The following is a 17430-nucleotide window of genomic DNA, read 5'->3' on the forward strand; positions in this document are numbered from 1 at the left end:
TTCAGCAAAAAGAAAAAAAAAAGTTCAATTATATTGTAAAATAATTCAGAAAATCAACAATACCAAGGAGGTATAAAAGGTCCTCGCAGCAGATAAAACCACCCAATTCTAATACATGGGGAAGTTGCAAAAACAAAAATATTCTTTCACCCAATACATAAATAAAGCCTTATATATTTTCCTATACAAACTTTTGCCACTACTGATAACCTTAGGCAGCAGATGGGGCTGTAAGGTAGTGAGCAACACCAGCTTCCGACAATGCAGCCAAGAATGGTTGCAGATCGTCTTCAGTTCCACCAGCAGCAGCCACGGTGTTCTTGTAATCCAAAGACTCATCAGTATAAATGTCCCACCATTTCTTAACCAGCATCTTGATGTCTTCCCTGTCCATGTTCTCTTCTTTCCCAGTGTACCTCCATGGCTTGGAGCCCTGGAGAAGATTTTTAAAAAACCATTAGAATCAAAGACTCTTAGATATAGATAAGCTATATTATGCCGTATAATTTAAAACACAACTTTGATACTTACAGCAGCACAGTAATGGACAACCTTGACCTTTTCCAGTTCAATGTTCTCAGGATGGCGCCAGAGCATAGCCAAGACAAGGTTGTAAATCGGAGGCAGTGGCCTGTAAATGTCCTTGAAGAACATGTTCAAGAAATCCTGCCAAAATCCAAGATAGGAAACAATTTAAGCATAAAATGGTCTTAATCAATCAAATATGAAAAGGACAAACAAATATCAAACTTGAGATTTACCTGCTCAGCAAAGAGAGTAGGAGTGGTAACTTTGACGGTCTGCAAGAGATCATCATAGGTAGACAGACTGGGTTCAAAAACAAACATGCCAGCGTTAAAGTAAAGGGGAGGTTTAGGTCCCATCTCAGCAGGCCACTGAACCCTATCAGGGCACTGCTGACAATAACCAATCTTGTACTGTGGAGAGAAGCTCCATGTCTGCTCACAGAAACAATCCATCACACCGTAAAAGTATCCATCTTGCAAGTCAAAGAGATGATCTATATTATCAAACACTTGGATATCACCATCCAAATATATCATCTTGCTATACTCCACGAACTGCAAATCAAAAGACAATCCGCACATAAATAACTTGAAAACAAATTGAAAATCTAATATAGTACGTAAAAAGGAATTTTAACAAACACATACCTCCCATATACGAAGCTTGGAGTAGTTAATCACATAATAAGCCATAGCAAACTGAGTCTGGTTCTCAGGTGGGTACACAGGTTCAATCTCCTTGACTATGCACCCCTGGGAGACCAGAATCTTGCGGTGTTCATCTGGAACATCAGGCAAGATAGCCACTACTAGTGGGTACTTGCTCCTAACCTTCCTCAAGCCCTTGGCTAAGCCGACAACACCTTTCACATAATCTCCATTACCAGCCAAGAACGTTACATAAGCACAGCTAGATATACTAGCTTGCTTAACGAGAGAGGTAGTAGTCTTGGTGGCGGTGGTGAGATCAGGTGCCATGAAGAGTGACTGTTTGTAGAAAAGAAATTGGATGCAAGAGAGTATGAAGACTGTTGAATAAAATGGAGAAAATGCGAGAGAAGGATTTGAAAAATAGAAAATTTAGAAGATTTGCTTTGTTGTTTGGGTTCGGTGATGGATTTGGGTTGATGGGTTGGGGGGGTATTTATAGGATTTGTTGGTGGGATCCACAAGATTTTGCTTATACTAGCTATTTGGAAAGATATCTTTTATGTCATAATTTGCGTAATTTGTATATCCGTTAATATTATCTTATGCCAAAGGAAACGGACTCTACGTGTGGCAAATTTTCAGATCTGACCGTTGACAATGAATCTTCGAATTGGACGGTGCAAAGAAATTGCCAGTTACGTTATTAATATTATCAACAGAATATACCACAGTATCTCTTTGGTCCCACCTATGCCTTCATCTATATACCCTTCAGATCTCATTTGTTTACAATTTAGATTTGGGGTATGGGTGTTATTATCTACGGATTTGAGGGTAATATTAACACGTTAGAAAATAATTTTTTTAAAAAAATAAAAAGTAAAAGTGCCCATAAAATATTTATTTCCAGGTTAACGGCCACCGCCAAAGGACGGGAACCTGGCCAGGGGCGTGGGCCCTGCAGGAAATACCACACCCTCTAGCAACAATTGATCCAGCAGTATCCTATTTAAATTAAAAAAATCAATTAAACTGAATTAATTTAAAATTTTGGTTCAATTTTTTATATATTTCGATTCGATTTAATTTTTAATTTTAAAAATTTTAATTATTTTAATTCAATTCGATTTTAATCATAAAAAAATTAAAAAAATCAAATCGAATCGATTAATGATAATAATATATTTTTTCAGAGAAATTAAATCATATTAAAATTAAAATATTTTAATTAAATTTTAAAATACTAAACATAAGTGTAAAAAATAAAAAAATCGAAACCGATCAAATCGAACCGAATCAGATCGGTTTGATTCAGTTTTTAATTAAAATCAATTCGATTCGATTTTTATAAAAATTAAAATTTTAATTTTCAATTTATTCGATTCAATTCGATTTTAAATCGAACCGACTAAATACTCACCTCTAACAATAATACGTGACGGTCACTCTTAATGCCACGTGGCATTCATATAGGAGTCTGTCATTTTAATGATAAGAATACGAATACGAGAATAAGCAAAATCAAGTGGGTCCGTCTTAAAAAAATGCCACGTACACCATATTCTAGACAGGTGGCACGCTAGGAGACATCAGTTAATTGTTACGAATTCGGGGAGCTTGAGCGTGGTGCGGGTCCCACAAATATCTAATGCCTGTCGCTTGCGTGCATGGGCTCCCCCTGGGCGTAGTAGAAACTGCCACGTGGTAAGAACAGTCGGTGGGAGGAAGCAACTGTAACGATCCAGTTGTCGTATTTTCCACTGGTACAGTTTTGTTAGTTGATCTAAAATGGGACCCAATTGTTATTTATTGTTAAGAAAAAGGAAAGAAATAAAAAATTTAAGAGTGGTAGTTTTGGACCGACATTTAATTTGGATAATGTTTTGGACTTTACAGTAAAATAGTTAAAAGTTTTCGTATTCATTCAAACATCGACTAATATTTGCCGCCCATGTCTTGTATACTTTGAATTAGTTGCAAATTGATGGGTTTGGGACAGTAGCTACTTAAATATTATATTAATATACTCCCATTGTTTATCTTGTTTTAAGGTAATATTTTTTATTTTTTTAATACCAATTTGAATTGAAGGTTGTAAATATTGATCTCTTAATATAGAAAGTACAATTTCATTTAGAACATATTACTTACTATAAAGTCGATTTATGCAAAAAAAAAATTAATAATTTTAAATTAAATGTTAGAATTTATATTGGCCAATAGATTTGGTGCGTTTTGATTATTTATATAAAAACTAATTTTCAGCAAGAAAAGTGGGAAGAAATAAGCCAGTAACTAGTCAAGGTTGCGGGACTTCTCGGACTTTTAAGTGTTTCCGTTAATTTGGGCGTCTAATCTGTAGCCACATTCCAAAGCGTATCCGATCCACGGCGGACAAATCACCACGCATATGTTGATTGAAGTCTGAAAATTCAAACTAGTGTTCTCGTCGGTTGGGTAAACTATGACCCCGCTCCTCAATTTTAATTAATCCTGAAAATCACTATTTAATTTTATAATATGCTGAAATTAATTAAAAAAAGTACATATACTTTTAAAAATATATTAAATTATTCGTATAATTTTAAAATTTTAATTAAAAGGTTAATCTAGTTAAATTTAACACTTTTTTATAACCACATATATTAATTTAATTTTTATATCCACATTAAAAATTTATAAATATGATTCACGTTTATAATTAAAAAATTAAATAAAAAATAATAAATTAAAGCTTAATTTAGAAAAGTTAATAAATAAAAAATTAAATAATTTTTCATTTATATTTAGAAAGTAATATATATAAACATAAAATTTATACTGAAAACTTCTTATATCATATGCATATTATTTGAAAACCGTGTGTCAAAGTATTCAAATCATCGTTAAAGTTTATATTATAATTTAAAGTTATCAGTACGTAAATAAGAGGGTTGGGCATAATGATATAGACTTCTTAGCTTTTTCTGTGTCAAACTACTCCATGAAAGCTTAAGATTGTGCGGCTGTCCTGTCTTTACGATTTGCTATGCGAGTTTGGTTAGTGTGAAATGAAGTTCCTGATTTCATCTGTCAAACTAATCCATCACTGTTAATCTACAACTAGTGATGATGCTAACTTCACCTTCAGCTTTTTCTGCAGGAAGTAACTGATACAATAGACAATAATTTAAGTAAAAGCACCTTCCCTGATTCATCACTGTCCATATTCTATTGGATGTTTGCTAAAATATTATAAGTGGAATAAGTTGGTCTTCATTGGATGCTGCTGCATTCACACTGCAAAGCTTTTCCATTTTTAACACTGTATCTGTCATGGCTTTTATGCTAGGCAGATTCCATGCATGTTCTTCACATTTATTATGATAATAAATATACAGTTTTTCTTTGCTTTAATGGCTAAACATAAACATTGAATGCTTTTAAAAGAGGGCATTATTTGTGCGGAAACAAGTACAGCTAGCTTCTGAAAATAATCACTCAATGAAACTGGTTGAAGCAAATCATCAAGCAATTTACGTGCAACTCTTTATAGGATCCTAATTCTAATTATGCTGACATGATTAAATGTCACTTCTAGACTTGCTTTTGGTCCAAATGCTCAATGGGGTGACAAATTGCTAACCTTGACATGACGAGTTGGGTAATTTGCATGAGCAACCTGCTTTTCAGCCGGTGAAAGAGGCACTCTTCAACTGGGTTGTAGTTTAAGAGCCCATAGATGTAGACTGGCCTTAAAGAAGTCCAGTTAACACCTCTTGATTCCAGTAAGCTCTGTCTCAATTTTGATTTCAATTGTAGAGTATCAGTAGACATATGGGCCGATTATGTTCTGATAAGAAAAAAAATCTCTGTACTCGGTCATGAGTCTACAATGAATCGGGTCTATTTAAAAATTTTCTTGTTACGAGATATCGAGCATATTGATCAAGTGATTGGGCCTGGATAGGCTTGTTAATATCTTTATTTATGGACGGCATTCGAGTTGCCCAGTAGAGAACCCGCCAATTCTAATACATGGGAGACTTGCTAAAACTAAATATTATTTCACCCACTACCTAAACAGAGCCTCATATTTTCCTACGCAATCCATTGCTACTATTGACAGCCTTAGGCAGCAGATGGGGCGGTAAGGTAGTGAGCAACACCAGCCTCCGACAGCGCAGCCAAGAATGATTCCGGATCGCCTTCAGTTCCACCAGCAGTAGCCACAGTGTTGTTGTAGTCCAAAGACTCATCATTATAAATGTCCCACCATTTCTTAACCATCATCTTGATGTCTTCCCTGTCCATGTTCTCTCCTTCCCCAGTGTACCTCCATGGCTTCGAACCCTGGAGAAGATTTCAAACAACACCATTAGAATCATAGAACCTCAAGACAGATAAGCTTTGTATGCCGTATAGTTTAAAACACAAATTGGATACTTACAGCAGCACAGTAATGGACAACCTTGGCCTTGTCAAGTTCAATGTTCTCAGGATGACGCCAGAGCAAAGACAAGATAAGGTTGTAAATTGGAGGCAGCGGCCTGTAAAAGTCCTTGAAGAACATGTTCAAGAAATCCTGCCACAATTCACAGGAAACAAATGAGCAAAAATATGCGATTAATCGATCAAATATTAGAAGTAAAACTTGAAGTTCACCTGCTCAGCGAAGCGGGTAGGTGTGGTAACTTCTACGGTCTTCAAGAGGTCGTTGTAGGTGGACAGACTGGGCTCGAAAACAAACATGCCGGCGTTGAAGTAAAGGGGAGGCTTAGGGCCCATCTCAGCCGGCCACTGAACCCTATCAGGGCAGTGCTGACAGTAGCCAATCTTGTGGAGAGGAGAGAATCTCCATAGCTCGCAGAAACAATCCATCACAGCATATAGGTATCCACCTTGCAAGTCAAAGAGATGATCTATATTATCAAATAATTGGATGTCACTATCCAAATATATCATCTTGCTATACTCCACCAACTGCAAATCAAAGAATTTAATTTGAAATTAAAATTTGTTAGATTTAGAAGAGTTTAATAATATATATATTACTTTATATATATTAAATTCCTCACAAGAAAAGAACGGTGTTAGGATTTTTTAAATGAGTTAATTAATTTATTTTTTAAAATTAATGTTCTAATATTTTTTTATAATTACTCTATAATTAAATATTTTTATAATCAAATTATATTTTATTAAGATAAAATATAACTAAATGATAAATATTTAATATTAATTAATTTGAAACAAAACAAAATTATATAGTAATTAATTAATTTTAATAATTATTTAATGTAACGTTGAATTAAACAATTTATAGTATGATATTTGTATTTTATAAATCAATATATATATTTTAACAAGCACATACCTTCCATAGACGAAGCTTGGAGTAGTTAATGACATAATGAGCCATGGCAAACTTGGTCTGGTTCTCAGGTGGGTACACAGGTGCAATCTCCTTGACCAGGCAGCCCTGGGAGACCAGAATCTGGCGGTGTTCCTCTGGGACATCAGGCAACATAGCCACCACTAGTGGGTACTTGCTCTTAACCTTCCTCAAGCCCTTGGCTAAGCCGACAACGCCTTTTACATAGTCTTCATTGCCAGCCAAGAATGTTACATAAGCACAGCTAGATATACTAGCTTGCTCAACCAGAAAGGTTGTAGTCTTGGGGGCGGTGGTGAGATCAGGAGCCATGAAGAGAAATTAGATACAAAGGATTATCTAATAGAAAATGTGAGAAGATTTTGGAAAAAAAGAGAGAAATTAGAATATTTGCTTTGCTGGTTGGGCTTGGCGATGGATTTGGGTTGATGGGTTGGGGGTATTTATAGGATTTATTGGTGATTAATTAATTCGCCAAACATATAGTTATACCCCTTATTATTTCATATTAACTTATTAAATATTTAAATTAAAATTTTTAATTTATTAAAATTTTAATTTCATAAAAAATAATTAATTAAAAATAAATTATCGTATTACTAATTTATAAAATAATATGAAATAATTTAATTTATTTCTAATTGTATTTAAAATTTTTATAAAATAATTATTTTTATAAAAATTCTTATAAAAGAATACAAGTACAAGAATAAATGAATAAAGTGGAAAATGCCACGTACACTATAAGTTAGACAGGTGGCAAGCCAACAGAAACCATTTAATTGAATCGATTTTAAGATAGAATAATTTTTATATGAAACATTAATTTTTTTTTAATTGAAACATTAATTTATTAAAACTTAAAAATATAGATAAAATATAATATAAACATAAAAATATAAATAACTATAAAATATTTATTTTATAATAATTATATTTATGTAAAACACTGATATCCTATAATTTTTCCAGTTAATTTTTACGGAAAAAAAAATCGGTGAGCTTGAGGGTGGAGTCACGGATAACTAATGCGTGTGGCTTACATGCATGGGCTCCTCCTGGGCGTGATACCAAGTGCCACGTGGTGAGTGCCACGTGGTAGGCTTGCCATCTAAGGTCTTCTAATTGTATTACATCTATTTAAAACGATACGTTTCCTTATTTTTCTTTTTTCTGATTTTTTTTAGCACGTGCACAAATTATATTAACATGGGCAGTGGGTAAATTTCAAGATGTAAACTCGGTTAGAATTCAAACACCACAAATCGGTTCACTTTAAAGCATTTAATACATAGGAGTCTAACAACTTAACTTGAACCTAGAAACCATCAAAGCCCAAAGATTATGGAAGGTTAAAGTAAGAATAATTGAAAGAGAGAGGAAACAACACAAAAAACATTTCCGTGGTTGGAGGCTACATCTATAAACACAAAGTTTCAAAAATTACATTTCAGGTTTAAATTTTTTATTTCTTAAAAAATTAATTTTTTAAAATTAATTTATTTAGTTTCGATTTTAAAAAATTATAAAAATACATAAACTAAACAAATTCAAGATCCTTCGATCTTTCCCTCTATTTTTTACTATATTAATTTTTAATAGTCAAATTAAAATTAAAGAAATTCTAAATGATATGATTAATTTTATTAAGAAAAAAAGATATTTTAAAAATATAACCTAACATTATTTATAATAAATAAATTAAATATATAAAAATTTTAAAAAATATTTCTATCTAAGAAGATAATATTATGATAAATCACATTATATAATCAAATATAAAAAATAATATTCTTTTAGTGATAAAAATATATAATAGTGTTAATAAATATTTCACATACTAAATTTTAATATTATATTTGTTAATAGAATATAAATTAAATTAAAACAGTAAATTAATAGAAACAAATTAAATTAAAATATTTTAAATAATAATAAATATATATATATATATATATATTCTCATTAATTATTTTTTCGATTTTAAAAAATATATTAAAATATATATAATATTTTTAAAATTTATTAATTAATTTTCTTTATTAATATTAATAGTTAAGTATTATAAAAAAATTTAAAATATTTTCAATGACTAATTAGTACATTTTTTATAAAATTAAAATTTTAATTAATAAATTTTTTAAATTATAGAAACAAAATAATAAAATATTAAATGATAAAAATTAACGGATGATCAATTAGTAGATTTTTTTTAAACGTTAAAAATATTTTAATATATATTTTAAAATTAAAAAACAATTAGTAAATTTTCTCGTATTATAAAAATTAAATAGTAAATTTTTCAATTTTTTAATCTATTAAATAGAATTTACTATATTATAGAACTTGAATTTATATAGTCTGATTCAGTCAATACGTCACATCGTATCTCTATTAATTTTGGTCTATTACAATAAAATAATATTTTTACCGATTCTCTTCATTTATTTAAACCTTGTTCACTTGTAATTTAGTGTTTTTTTTTTCTATAAAATATATTAAATTTAATTGTGAAGTGGTATAGAAGGATTAATTTTTAGCTACGGTAATTTTAGATAATTCGAGTATAACTGTGCATGATATTGTTATGCGAGCTTAATTTTGTTTTTTGCAGTTTGCCATGTATTACCATGAGAAATCAAAGCTTTGATTGCAAATAATTTTATTATTTGCTCTTGTTTCAATTGATTTCCGCTAAATAAATACTATTACTAATATAATAGTTAAATTTTATCAAAAATATTTATTATCACCCAATTGACAATATTAATTGATTTGCATTATCTTTTATAATAAAGTTTGTTGTGAGTTGTAATCATGTAATACAATGAGTAATGTAATTATCATTTACAGATAAAAAAAAGTTTATATATAAATTAAAATATTATATTATAAAATAATTAAATAAATAAGTAAATTATAATTTTTACAATTTAATTATTAGTTTTGATTTTTATTTACTATTTGCATTATTATTACACTTTATTTTTATTTATTTAATACAAAATATTGTAATAGAATTTTTTTTATTTTTTAATTCTGATTTTTTAAATTCTTTTAATTTTTAATTATATCTAATGTTATAAGAGAATATTAATAATATAATTATAAATAGTAAAATTATAATTTTTATTTGTATTTGTATTGAAATAATTTTTTTATAATAAATATTTATTAATATATTTAAAAATAAAAAATCAATAAATATGTAACCGTTGTAATTTTTATTAAAATTAATGATAAATAAAAAAATTAAAATTATAAATTTTTATATTAAATCAAATGGAAATGAAAATAAATAAATTTAAAAATTTTAAGTTGAATTATATTGATTTTTAAAATTTTAAATTTTTATTAATAACATTTATTTATAAATATAACAATGTTATATGCGAGGCAGATTTAGTAAATAATTGTAATAACGTTTATAATTTTAAATAATTTTATTGGTTTTTAAAATTTTAAATTAAATTATAAAATAATAAAAAATTTAAAATTTTCATACAAATTTATTTTATTATTATTATTTTTTTTGTTCTCTCTAAAAGCCCATTCAAATAATAGCTTAATTTTGGGGGAAAAAAAATTGAATAAATCCTGCAGAGCAGGGGAGGAGGAAAAAAAAAAACAAAAGAAGGAAATTTTCACTTGAGAAAGTTGGTCTAGCAATGTAATTTGGTGAAATTAGAGGGGCTCATTCATACATATAAAAACTTTCAAATTGGACCTCTGACTCTTTGAGAAATATAAGCCAGGTCCTGATGAAGGTTCTCTGCTGCTGTCTCTCCCCCTCTCTCTCTGTCTCTCTCTCTCGATCTCGATCACAATAGGATTACCAGAAGAAGAGAATCTTTATTTAGCTTATTCATCGATTTATCACAGAAAAACAGCCTTCAAATTCTTCATAAATTGCTAAAAATCTTTCTGAAAATGGATTTCAGCCAGGTGAGTTGACTCCGCCTCACAATTTCAATTGCTAGCTTAGACGGTGTTGATTTTTTTAGGGTTTTCTTGTAATCCTTTTGTGTATAATGTTATGCGTGGCATTTTAAATCGATCTGCCTTTCCACTGGTGGATTTTGAGCTTTCCCTCTGTTTGGTTCGCGGCAAAAGATTGATAAAATTTACAAGAAAGGAAAAGGGGACGAGACTATAGAAACCATTTAGTTTTGTGTTGGTGCTGAAGTTCGTAAGTATAGAATTAGTATGAGAACTGTGGTGTAAGTTTCAACTGACAATTGTGATATTGAGAAGACATAAAATGAAATTTGTGCACGTATCCTAGTTTCAAATTTGTTTTAGTTTAGACGTATCAATGAAACTATGGAAACGATTTTCCTTTTTTGGAATTTAATTAAATAAGTTATCGAAGTTGCAGTTGTCACTTCTGAGAATTTGTGCTCCTCAATTTCCTTTTCGAAATTAACTAAATGAATTCTATAAATTTGCAGTTCTACGGTGTCTGCATTAGATGGACTGTACAGAGATTCTACTGGCAGTCTGGCACTTTTATTTTTCTCTTAATAATTTTCAGTTTTATGAGATAGGAGTGTTATTGATGTTAAAACCCTGATCAGGACTAATCATAAGTTCTGCTTCTCAAATGATATATTTTAACAATGTTGACAGCCTCCTGGAGAGAATTATGCTAATCCAAGGGCATGCTTCTTTCATGTTCTCTTCAAGGTATGTCTTACTCATGCCTGACCTTGTAAATCTAGCTTTACAGGAACACTCATATACATTATTGTCTTTCATTTGTTTGGCAGGCTTCAGCTTTGGCATTTTATATACTTTCTGCATTGTTCATTGATAATTTTGTCATCATTTTTGTGGTGACTGTTCTTCTTGCTGCTCTTGATTTTTGGGTGGTCAAGAATGTAAGTGGTCGTATTTTAGTTGGTCTTAGGTGGTGGAATGAAATAAATGATCTGGGTGAGAGCGTCTGGAAATTTGAATCGCTTGATCAAGAGGTTAGTATAACTTCATATCTGCTTTTCATCATATTCAAACATTTATTGCTTTAGGATCTTTGCTCAGAGTCATTTAATCTCACGACATGTTTGTCATTAGTCATTGGCACGGCTCAACAAGAAGGATTCGTGGTTATTCTGGTGGACTCTTTACCTAACGGTAAGCAAGTGGAATTTGATATAGCAAGTTATGCTCACCATGTGCTTTACATATAATACTTAGAAAAGTTGGATTTGGAATACTTTGAGGAGTTGAAGAAATTTAAGAGGGTATACCATTTAATGTTAAAATGAATTATTTCCTTTTTTTTTATAAGATTCTAATTGAAGCGTCTGAAAAGTGTAAACACATTGGGAACTATTAGTGAATCTAGAGCTGTGGATGTGATTATGTTGCTAGTGGTCATTCCTGTTTGATTTGATATGGTTACTCTCTTAGTGTCTGAAATGAGATGGATTATCCTTTATTCCCAATGTTTTCTATATTTTTAATATTGTCCATTGACCTCGTAGGCTGTTGCATGGATTGTGCTTGGAATTTTCTCCCTCATAAGGTTTCAAGCAGACTATTGCCTCATTATTGGAGTTTGTTTGACTCTCAGTATAGCAAACATCATCGGCTTCACTAAATGCCGCAAAGGTGAGAATTGGTTTCTCAAATGGTATTATTTGCTTGATTATGAACTTTGGCAATGCTCTTCAGCATTGTTTTCCTTAAATGTTCATGAAAAGATTTATTACTTGATGCCAGTAGCATAGCAATGTAAAATATATGTCGATATTAAATAAATATCGACATCCTTAAGAAAAAACCATGTTCAGGCAGAGAGAAAAGAGACCAGGATTCAACTTAACATTGTATGTGAATTTCAAATATTGAAGGAAGTAGGATACTGAGTATTGACAATTGACTTCTAAGGCAGGGCTTTGTTCGGCCGCAATTGATTTGAGTTGTATAAGCTTTAGCTAGTAGCTACTAAATAAAGTAAATAATCCTATTCTCACACATAACATGATAATAGTACACAGTGTGTTATTTGTTGGACTTTGCTTGTGCTGTTCTTACATTTACCTTTTTTTTTTAATTTGAGGATCACACATTCCCTGGAAGTTCCTATAATCCTGTAGATTTTATTGTTCTTTTCAAAGTTCTGCCAGACACAGTTGGACCAGGGCTTTGGAAAATGATTTAACAGTTCTTAAAAAAATTGTGGTGTGTGTAGATGCAAAGAAGCAGATTCAGCAGTTTGCATCCCAGACAATTGCTTCACGAGTCTCCTCTACTATTCAATCGGCTTTCAGTGTCGTGTGAATTCAATATGGAAAATGGGCAATAGGATGGAAAAATTGCAGGTTTTTGTAAGAGAGTTGCCGACTGATGGGGCACTGTACTAATTGCCTTATTTTTTAAACTGATATCTGATACATAGTGGATGTTTTTGTTTACGAAGAATAGTTACAGGAATGTGTCGATTATTTTGAAATGAACTATAGTGCCCTACTTTCATTAGGGAAATTCTTAGAATGACTTGGTATATCATGAACAGAAAATTTTTTGCATGGTAAAATTGTTATTATTATCATTATTATTATTTTAACGTAAAACAGTTCTAGATATGAATGAGCATGGGATGCGAAAGTTGGAATGAGCCTGAAAACATATTAATATCCTTCTTGGGGAAAAAGGGGGGGGGAAGGGGGGGGGGGGAAAAGGGGGGGGGAGGATCTTGCTTCATGAAAAGCTTTAATAGCGTCGAAGGGTAGCTTATTGGGAAGCAAGGCGTATATATATTTATCTCGAGTTCAATGCCTACTCCGGTAGTTTGATCTAAGCCTTTAAATGTTTTTAACATGGTAAAAAAGAAAAAGAAAAACTTGGTAGCACTTTCACATTCTCACTCTGCAGCCACAAAAACTATTGCAAGACAGGTTCGACTGGGGAATGGTGTTTAGCTTTGAACCCTGCGATTTCTGCTAAAGCTTGAGGGATGCTTGGATGGGGGCAACAATATATAAGCCAAGAGTATGGACGGAAGTCATGAAGTAATTTCTCATTGAAGACATTTCTAGATATGAATTCTACAAGCATGTCAGATCAATAACTGTTGAGACATCTGCAAATCTTTAATTGAATATTTTGAACATTCCTAGGGGGAAAATTGGGGATGTTGGCAGATACTAGAAAGTTGATATCGTTAATGAACAATTAATTATATGTAATATTGATGATTATGCTACATAGGATTTGTATTGGGATGGAAAATTCATAGATGGAACTCTTGATTGTGATTGCTGTCTCTTAACCTGAAAGTAGTTTCAAAAAATACGTTTAAATTGGCTATATAATGTCACAAAATATAGACACTGTCCATTTACTCCTTTTATATTTCTCTTTTCCTCAACAAGGAGAGATTGATTTATGTCAATGGTTGGCATGCATGGTTGCAGTTGATGCGGGAATGTCAGTGGGGATCAATAAAGACTTCCATAAAATACATTTGTACAGCTCCTATGTTCATACTGCATGATTTTGTTAAAGGGCTATGCAATTCTCTCTCACATAGCAAAAATTGTTCAGGGACGGGGTCTTGGTGAAGTGTGAAATATAAGGTGAAGTTCAAGTGAAATTCCATATCACAGGTGTTCCCAGCTCAACTCTTTCATTTACAAGACTGGATGATGTGAGATTTCATCCCAGTGTTCGGTTTCAACCTTGTGAGTCCCATCTGATCATCTCTGGTCTCTTAATTGTACTTATATGTGGTATGTATACATGTATATAGCATTTTATCTCTATGCAGAGTTAAAAAGTTGAAAAGCATACTGATATATATAAAAACCACAGCTTGCATCTGATGCTGAGACATGTTGTATCAATCTGATGGTTGGAATAAAAAATGACCTTCGAAGATGTTTGACTCAATAACTATGCAGTTTCAACTGCCTCCTTCCAATTTATCAGCTGATCTGACTTCAAATCATGGAGCAGTGAATATCCTATCTAATGTAGTAATCCTTGTATTCTATCCTTCTAATATGTATAGAACTCTCACAGTTCATGTCTCCTTTGAAGATATCATGACTTCACCAATTCAGTGCCTTTCTGCTCAATTTACTACTACATTACATGACATATGATGAATGTTATCTGAGGATATTCATAGTGAGAAGCTAATTTTAATCTTGATGTCGAGGATGATCCCGAGTATTTTACTAAAGAAGCAACAATCCTTTTTAACTACAAGAGTTTGATTATGTTGTTTTTTTCTTTTTCTTTTTTTGCTAACATATATATGCAGATTTGCCCTTGGTCAATTGATCAAATACCAAAAGATAGAGTTTCTTCATGCATTCCCCATATTTCAAGTGGGTTTTAGGATTCAAGGTGTTGCCCTCACAGGCCTGCGAATTGATAAACTGAATGTGAAGGCTGTACCTAATCGTCTCTATAAAGGGTTCCGAGCTTTGACACATGCTGGACTATATGAAGTTAGGTCATAGTTGAAATTTTGTATAGATATAAATTGCCAAATTGTTTGTGATGCTTCTTGTTATGGATATTTTGTTTTCTTGTATTACAACATAGAAGCCAGTTGAGTGCAAAAAAAATTTCATCCATGTACATTTTCAGGTTTCCAATCTTATCTTGTGCACATTCTTTTATCTTTTCATCTCTCCTTTTATTTCAACAAGCACATTACAGTGAAACAAAATCTTGATAGAATTGCAAACCCAAAAAAAGAAAAAACAGGGCAAGACAATGAGTGCAATCACAAATAAGGATCCTACATAGCAAAATGTCGAGTGAATCAAATGTACCTCATCACATCAACCAGACACTTTGTTAACCCTGAAGGAATCCATTACTTGACGAAGATCATTTTCCTCTTCCAAAAATACATTTTCTGGTGTTTGTAATCTCAGCTCATACAGCCTGTTATTTTCAACTCCAAGAACTGACAGGTATCTCCTGTTCCATTCCAGACGAACTACTCGATCTTGTGGCATGACAGCCATCTCATTGTTATTTGCAAAAGACTTTATGTTCACCTGATCACAAAACAGCCCAAAAACCAACATCCCATTTTAAGTTCTGAATCAAATTCCAAGCTCAATTGTTATGGCCATAATCAAAGAAGCAACAAATAGCCAATGCCTTACCTCAACTTGATAATAAAGCTTCCCATCATCAGCTACTCTAGAGGAAGTGGAAAGTACATTTGATTCACGCCTGACACCAAGTCTAGTAGACATGAATTCTGTCAAATACTGTTTAAGCACTTTTTTTCCAGCTTCTTGTGGAGGACCCAAATCTTCAACACTCCTGTAATTTGAAGATGAAGGGGATGACATCTCCACCGACAGATTTTCATCTAAAACAAAAGGATCCCTGAAGAAAATGTCTGCTCCTGAGCCTCGAACCTGAATCCAATTCTGTGGGTACTTGAAGGAATACCCATCAAAAGTATCAATATATTCCCTGAACCCAACAGATGATTGAGCCACAGCAGTGTTGTGGAAACCCATCTCTGAGAAGACACAGCTTGACAAGATCAAGGCCACTGCATTTCTCCTTGGAACTACAAAAGCTTTAGTCTGATTATATACGATCAAAAAATAGGGGGGTGAGAAGCCATCAGAAATGGTTTAATCAGCAATGAGGTGATATTTACAAGAAATGGAGGAATTTACCGAGTGGTTTTCATTTTTACAGGAAATGGAAGGGCAGCGAGTGGAATGGGTGGAGATGGGCAGAGAGCAGCCAAACCAAGTAGGAAGAACAGCAGAACGAGTTGGAGGGGTGAGCTGAACCGGAGGTGTAAGTGAGTCAAGGATTGTGGCCATTTCAGAGATTTCCGAACGCAATCAAGAAGAAGAAGAAGAAGAAGATAGGTCTGTGGAAGAAGGAGATGAGATGCAGGCTTGGATTCTAATATCAGCTACAGATTTTACGAGTTGGATTGAATGGAATTGGGCCACTAGGTTATTTTGGTTATTGAACATATAATTATGGCCCAATAGCAAATGCTCATAGCTCAAATGAGATGCAAATGAGAGTGGTTGGGCCCCTATTGTGTCATTTTGGACCACATGAAGATTTTCTTTTCTTTTTTTTTTTTAAATAAGAATTGGATCAGAGATTAAAATCTAAGATCTCTCAAATTTATTTAGATATACTTACTATTAAATTATGCTTGTGAATGTGAGGATATTTTTTTTATTCTGTAATATTTTTAAAATAATTTTTTAAAAAATAACTTTTTTAAAATTGCAAATGTCATAATTCACCATGATCTATTGTTGAATATTTATCCACTAAAGAGAGAGAGAGAAAAAAAACAATGTGCTTAATTTTGAAATACATGGCCATGGTTTAGTTGCTTGTGGCATTTTCCATGAAAAATGGTGTGGATAACTCAAATACCATTGGCTCTCTTTGCGCTTTCCCCGGAAAAAGATTGATGCCCACTTGCAATTTTGGAATGTAGGAGACCTTCAGCCAAAAAAGTGCAATCCCATTCATCACCATGTGCCACGTGGCTTAATGGTAGTGGTTTAACATCAACCTATGGTCCAGAAGTGGTGGATGAGATTCCAAAAGTAGTGGATACCAATTCCTTGACACGTCACCAGCACTTATCCAAACAACTTAGTCCTCTGTTTGCATACTTAGTTATGCAATGAAAATGAGGAAAAATAAAAAAAAGAAATGGATAAAAAAAAATTATTATCTATTGTTTGGATATAAAGAAAAAATAAAAATTTCTAATCTCTTTTCTTCTTATTGAAGGGTGGGATAATTAGGAGTAAACTCATAATTTTAATGTATTTTCTAAAAAGCCCTTATTTAATTAGTGAAAATGCCTACAAGAAAATTAATTAGCAAAGGCTACAAAGTATTTCT

General features: G+C 32.1%; 4 protein-coding genes and 1 long non-coding RNA gene across 6 annotated transcripts; 2 read left to right on the plus strand and 3 right to left on the minus strand.

The window, feature by feature from the left end:
• On the minus strand, positions 1 to 1651 carry LOC110620480 (galactinol synthase 2). The gene is made up of 4 exons (XM_021764235.2): positions 1176 to 1651; positions 762 to 1082; positions 532 to 666; positions 1 to 433 (listed from the first exon to the last, which is right to left on the minus strand). The coding sequence occupies exons 1-4, from the start codon at positions 1503 to 1505 to the stop codon at positions 212 to 214; spliced, it is 1008 nt and encodes a 335-aa protein (XP_021619927.1). The 5' UTR covers positions 1506 to 1651; the 3' UTR covers positions 1 to 211.
• A 2729-nt stretch (positions 1652 to 4380) lies between these two features.
• On the minus strand, positions 4381 to 6951 carry LOC110620837 (galactinol synthase 2). The gene is made up of 4 exons (XM_021764753.2): positions 6535 to 6951; positions 5823 to 6140; positions 5608 to 5742; positions 4381 to 5510 (listed from the first exon to the last, which is right to left on the minus strand). The coding sequence occupies exons 1-4, from the start codon at positions 6862 to 6864 to the stop codon at positions 5289 to 5291; spliced, it is 1005 nt and encodes a 334-aa protein (XP_021620445.1). The 5' UTR covers positions 6865 to 6951; the 3' UTR covers positions 4381 to 5288.
• Positions 6952 to 10246: 3295 nt separating this feature from the next.
• On the plus strand, positions 10247 to 13117 carry LOC110621557 (Golgi apparatus membrane protein-like protein ECHIDNA). The gene is made up of 6 exons (XM_021765829.2): positions 10247 to 10497; positions 11182 to 11238; positions 11322 to 11525; positions 11626 to 11685; positions 12039 to 12165; positions 12749 to 13117. Exons 1-6 carry the CDS (start codon positions 10483 to 10485, stop codon positions 12835 to 12837), a joined length of 552 nt encoding a protein of 183 aa, XP_021621521.2. The 5' UTR covers positions 10247 to 10482; the 3' UTR covers positions 12838 to 13117.
• A 117-nt stretch (positions 13118 to 13234) lies between these two features.
• On the plus strand, positions 13235 to 14612 carry LOC110620839. Of its 2 annotated transcripts, none has more exons than XR_002488868.2 (2): positions 13235 to 14288; positions 14371 to 14612. It is a non-coding gene; the product is annotated as an uncharacterized LOC110620839 (long non-coding RNA). The 2 variants fall into 2 exon arrangements; XR_006351711.1 differs by having other exon boundaries at positions 13235 to 14240.
• A 660-nt stretch (positions 14613 to 15272) lies between these two features.
• LOC110620838 (psbP domain-containing protein 1, chloroplastic) lies at positions 15273 to 16390 on the minus strand. Its single transcript, XM_021764754.2, has 3 exons — positions 16218 to 16390; positions 15687 to 16121; positions 15273 to 15575 (listed from the first exon to the last, which is right to left on the minus strand). The coding sequence occupies exons 1-3, from the start codon at positions 16368 to 16370 to the stop codon at positions 15354 to 15356; spliced, it is 810 nt and encodes a 269-aa protein (XP_021620446.1). The 5' UTR covers positions 16371 to 16390; the 3' UTR covers positions 15273 to 15353.
• Positions 16391 to 17430: the final 1040 nt, after the last annotated feature.

Source organism: Manihot esculenta, chromosome 8, assembly GCF_001659605.2.
Source record: "Manihot esculenta cultivar AM560-2 chromosome 8, M.esculenta_v8, whole genome shotgun sequence".
Classification (NCBI taxonomy): domain Eukaryota; kingdom Viridiplantae; phylum Streptophyta; class Magnoliopsida; order Malpighiales; family Euphorbiaceae; genus Manihot; species Manihot esculenta.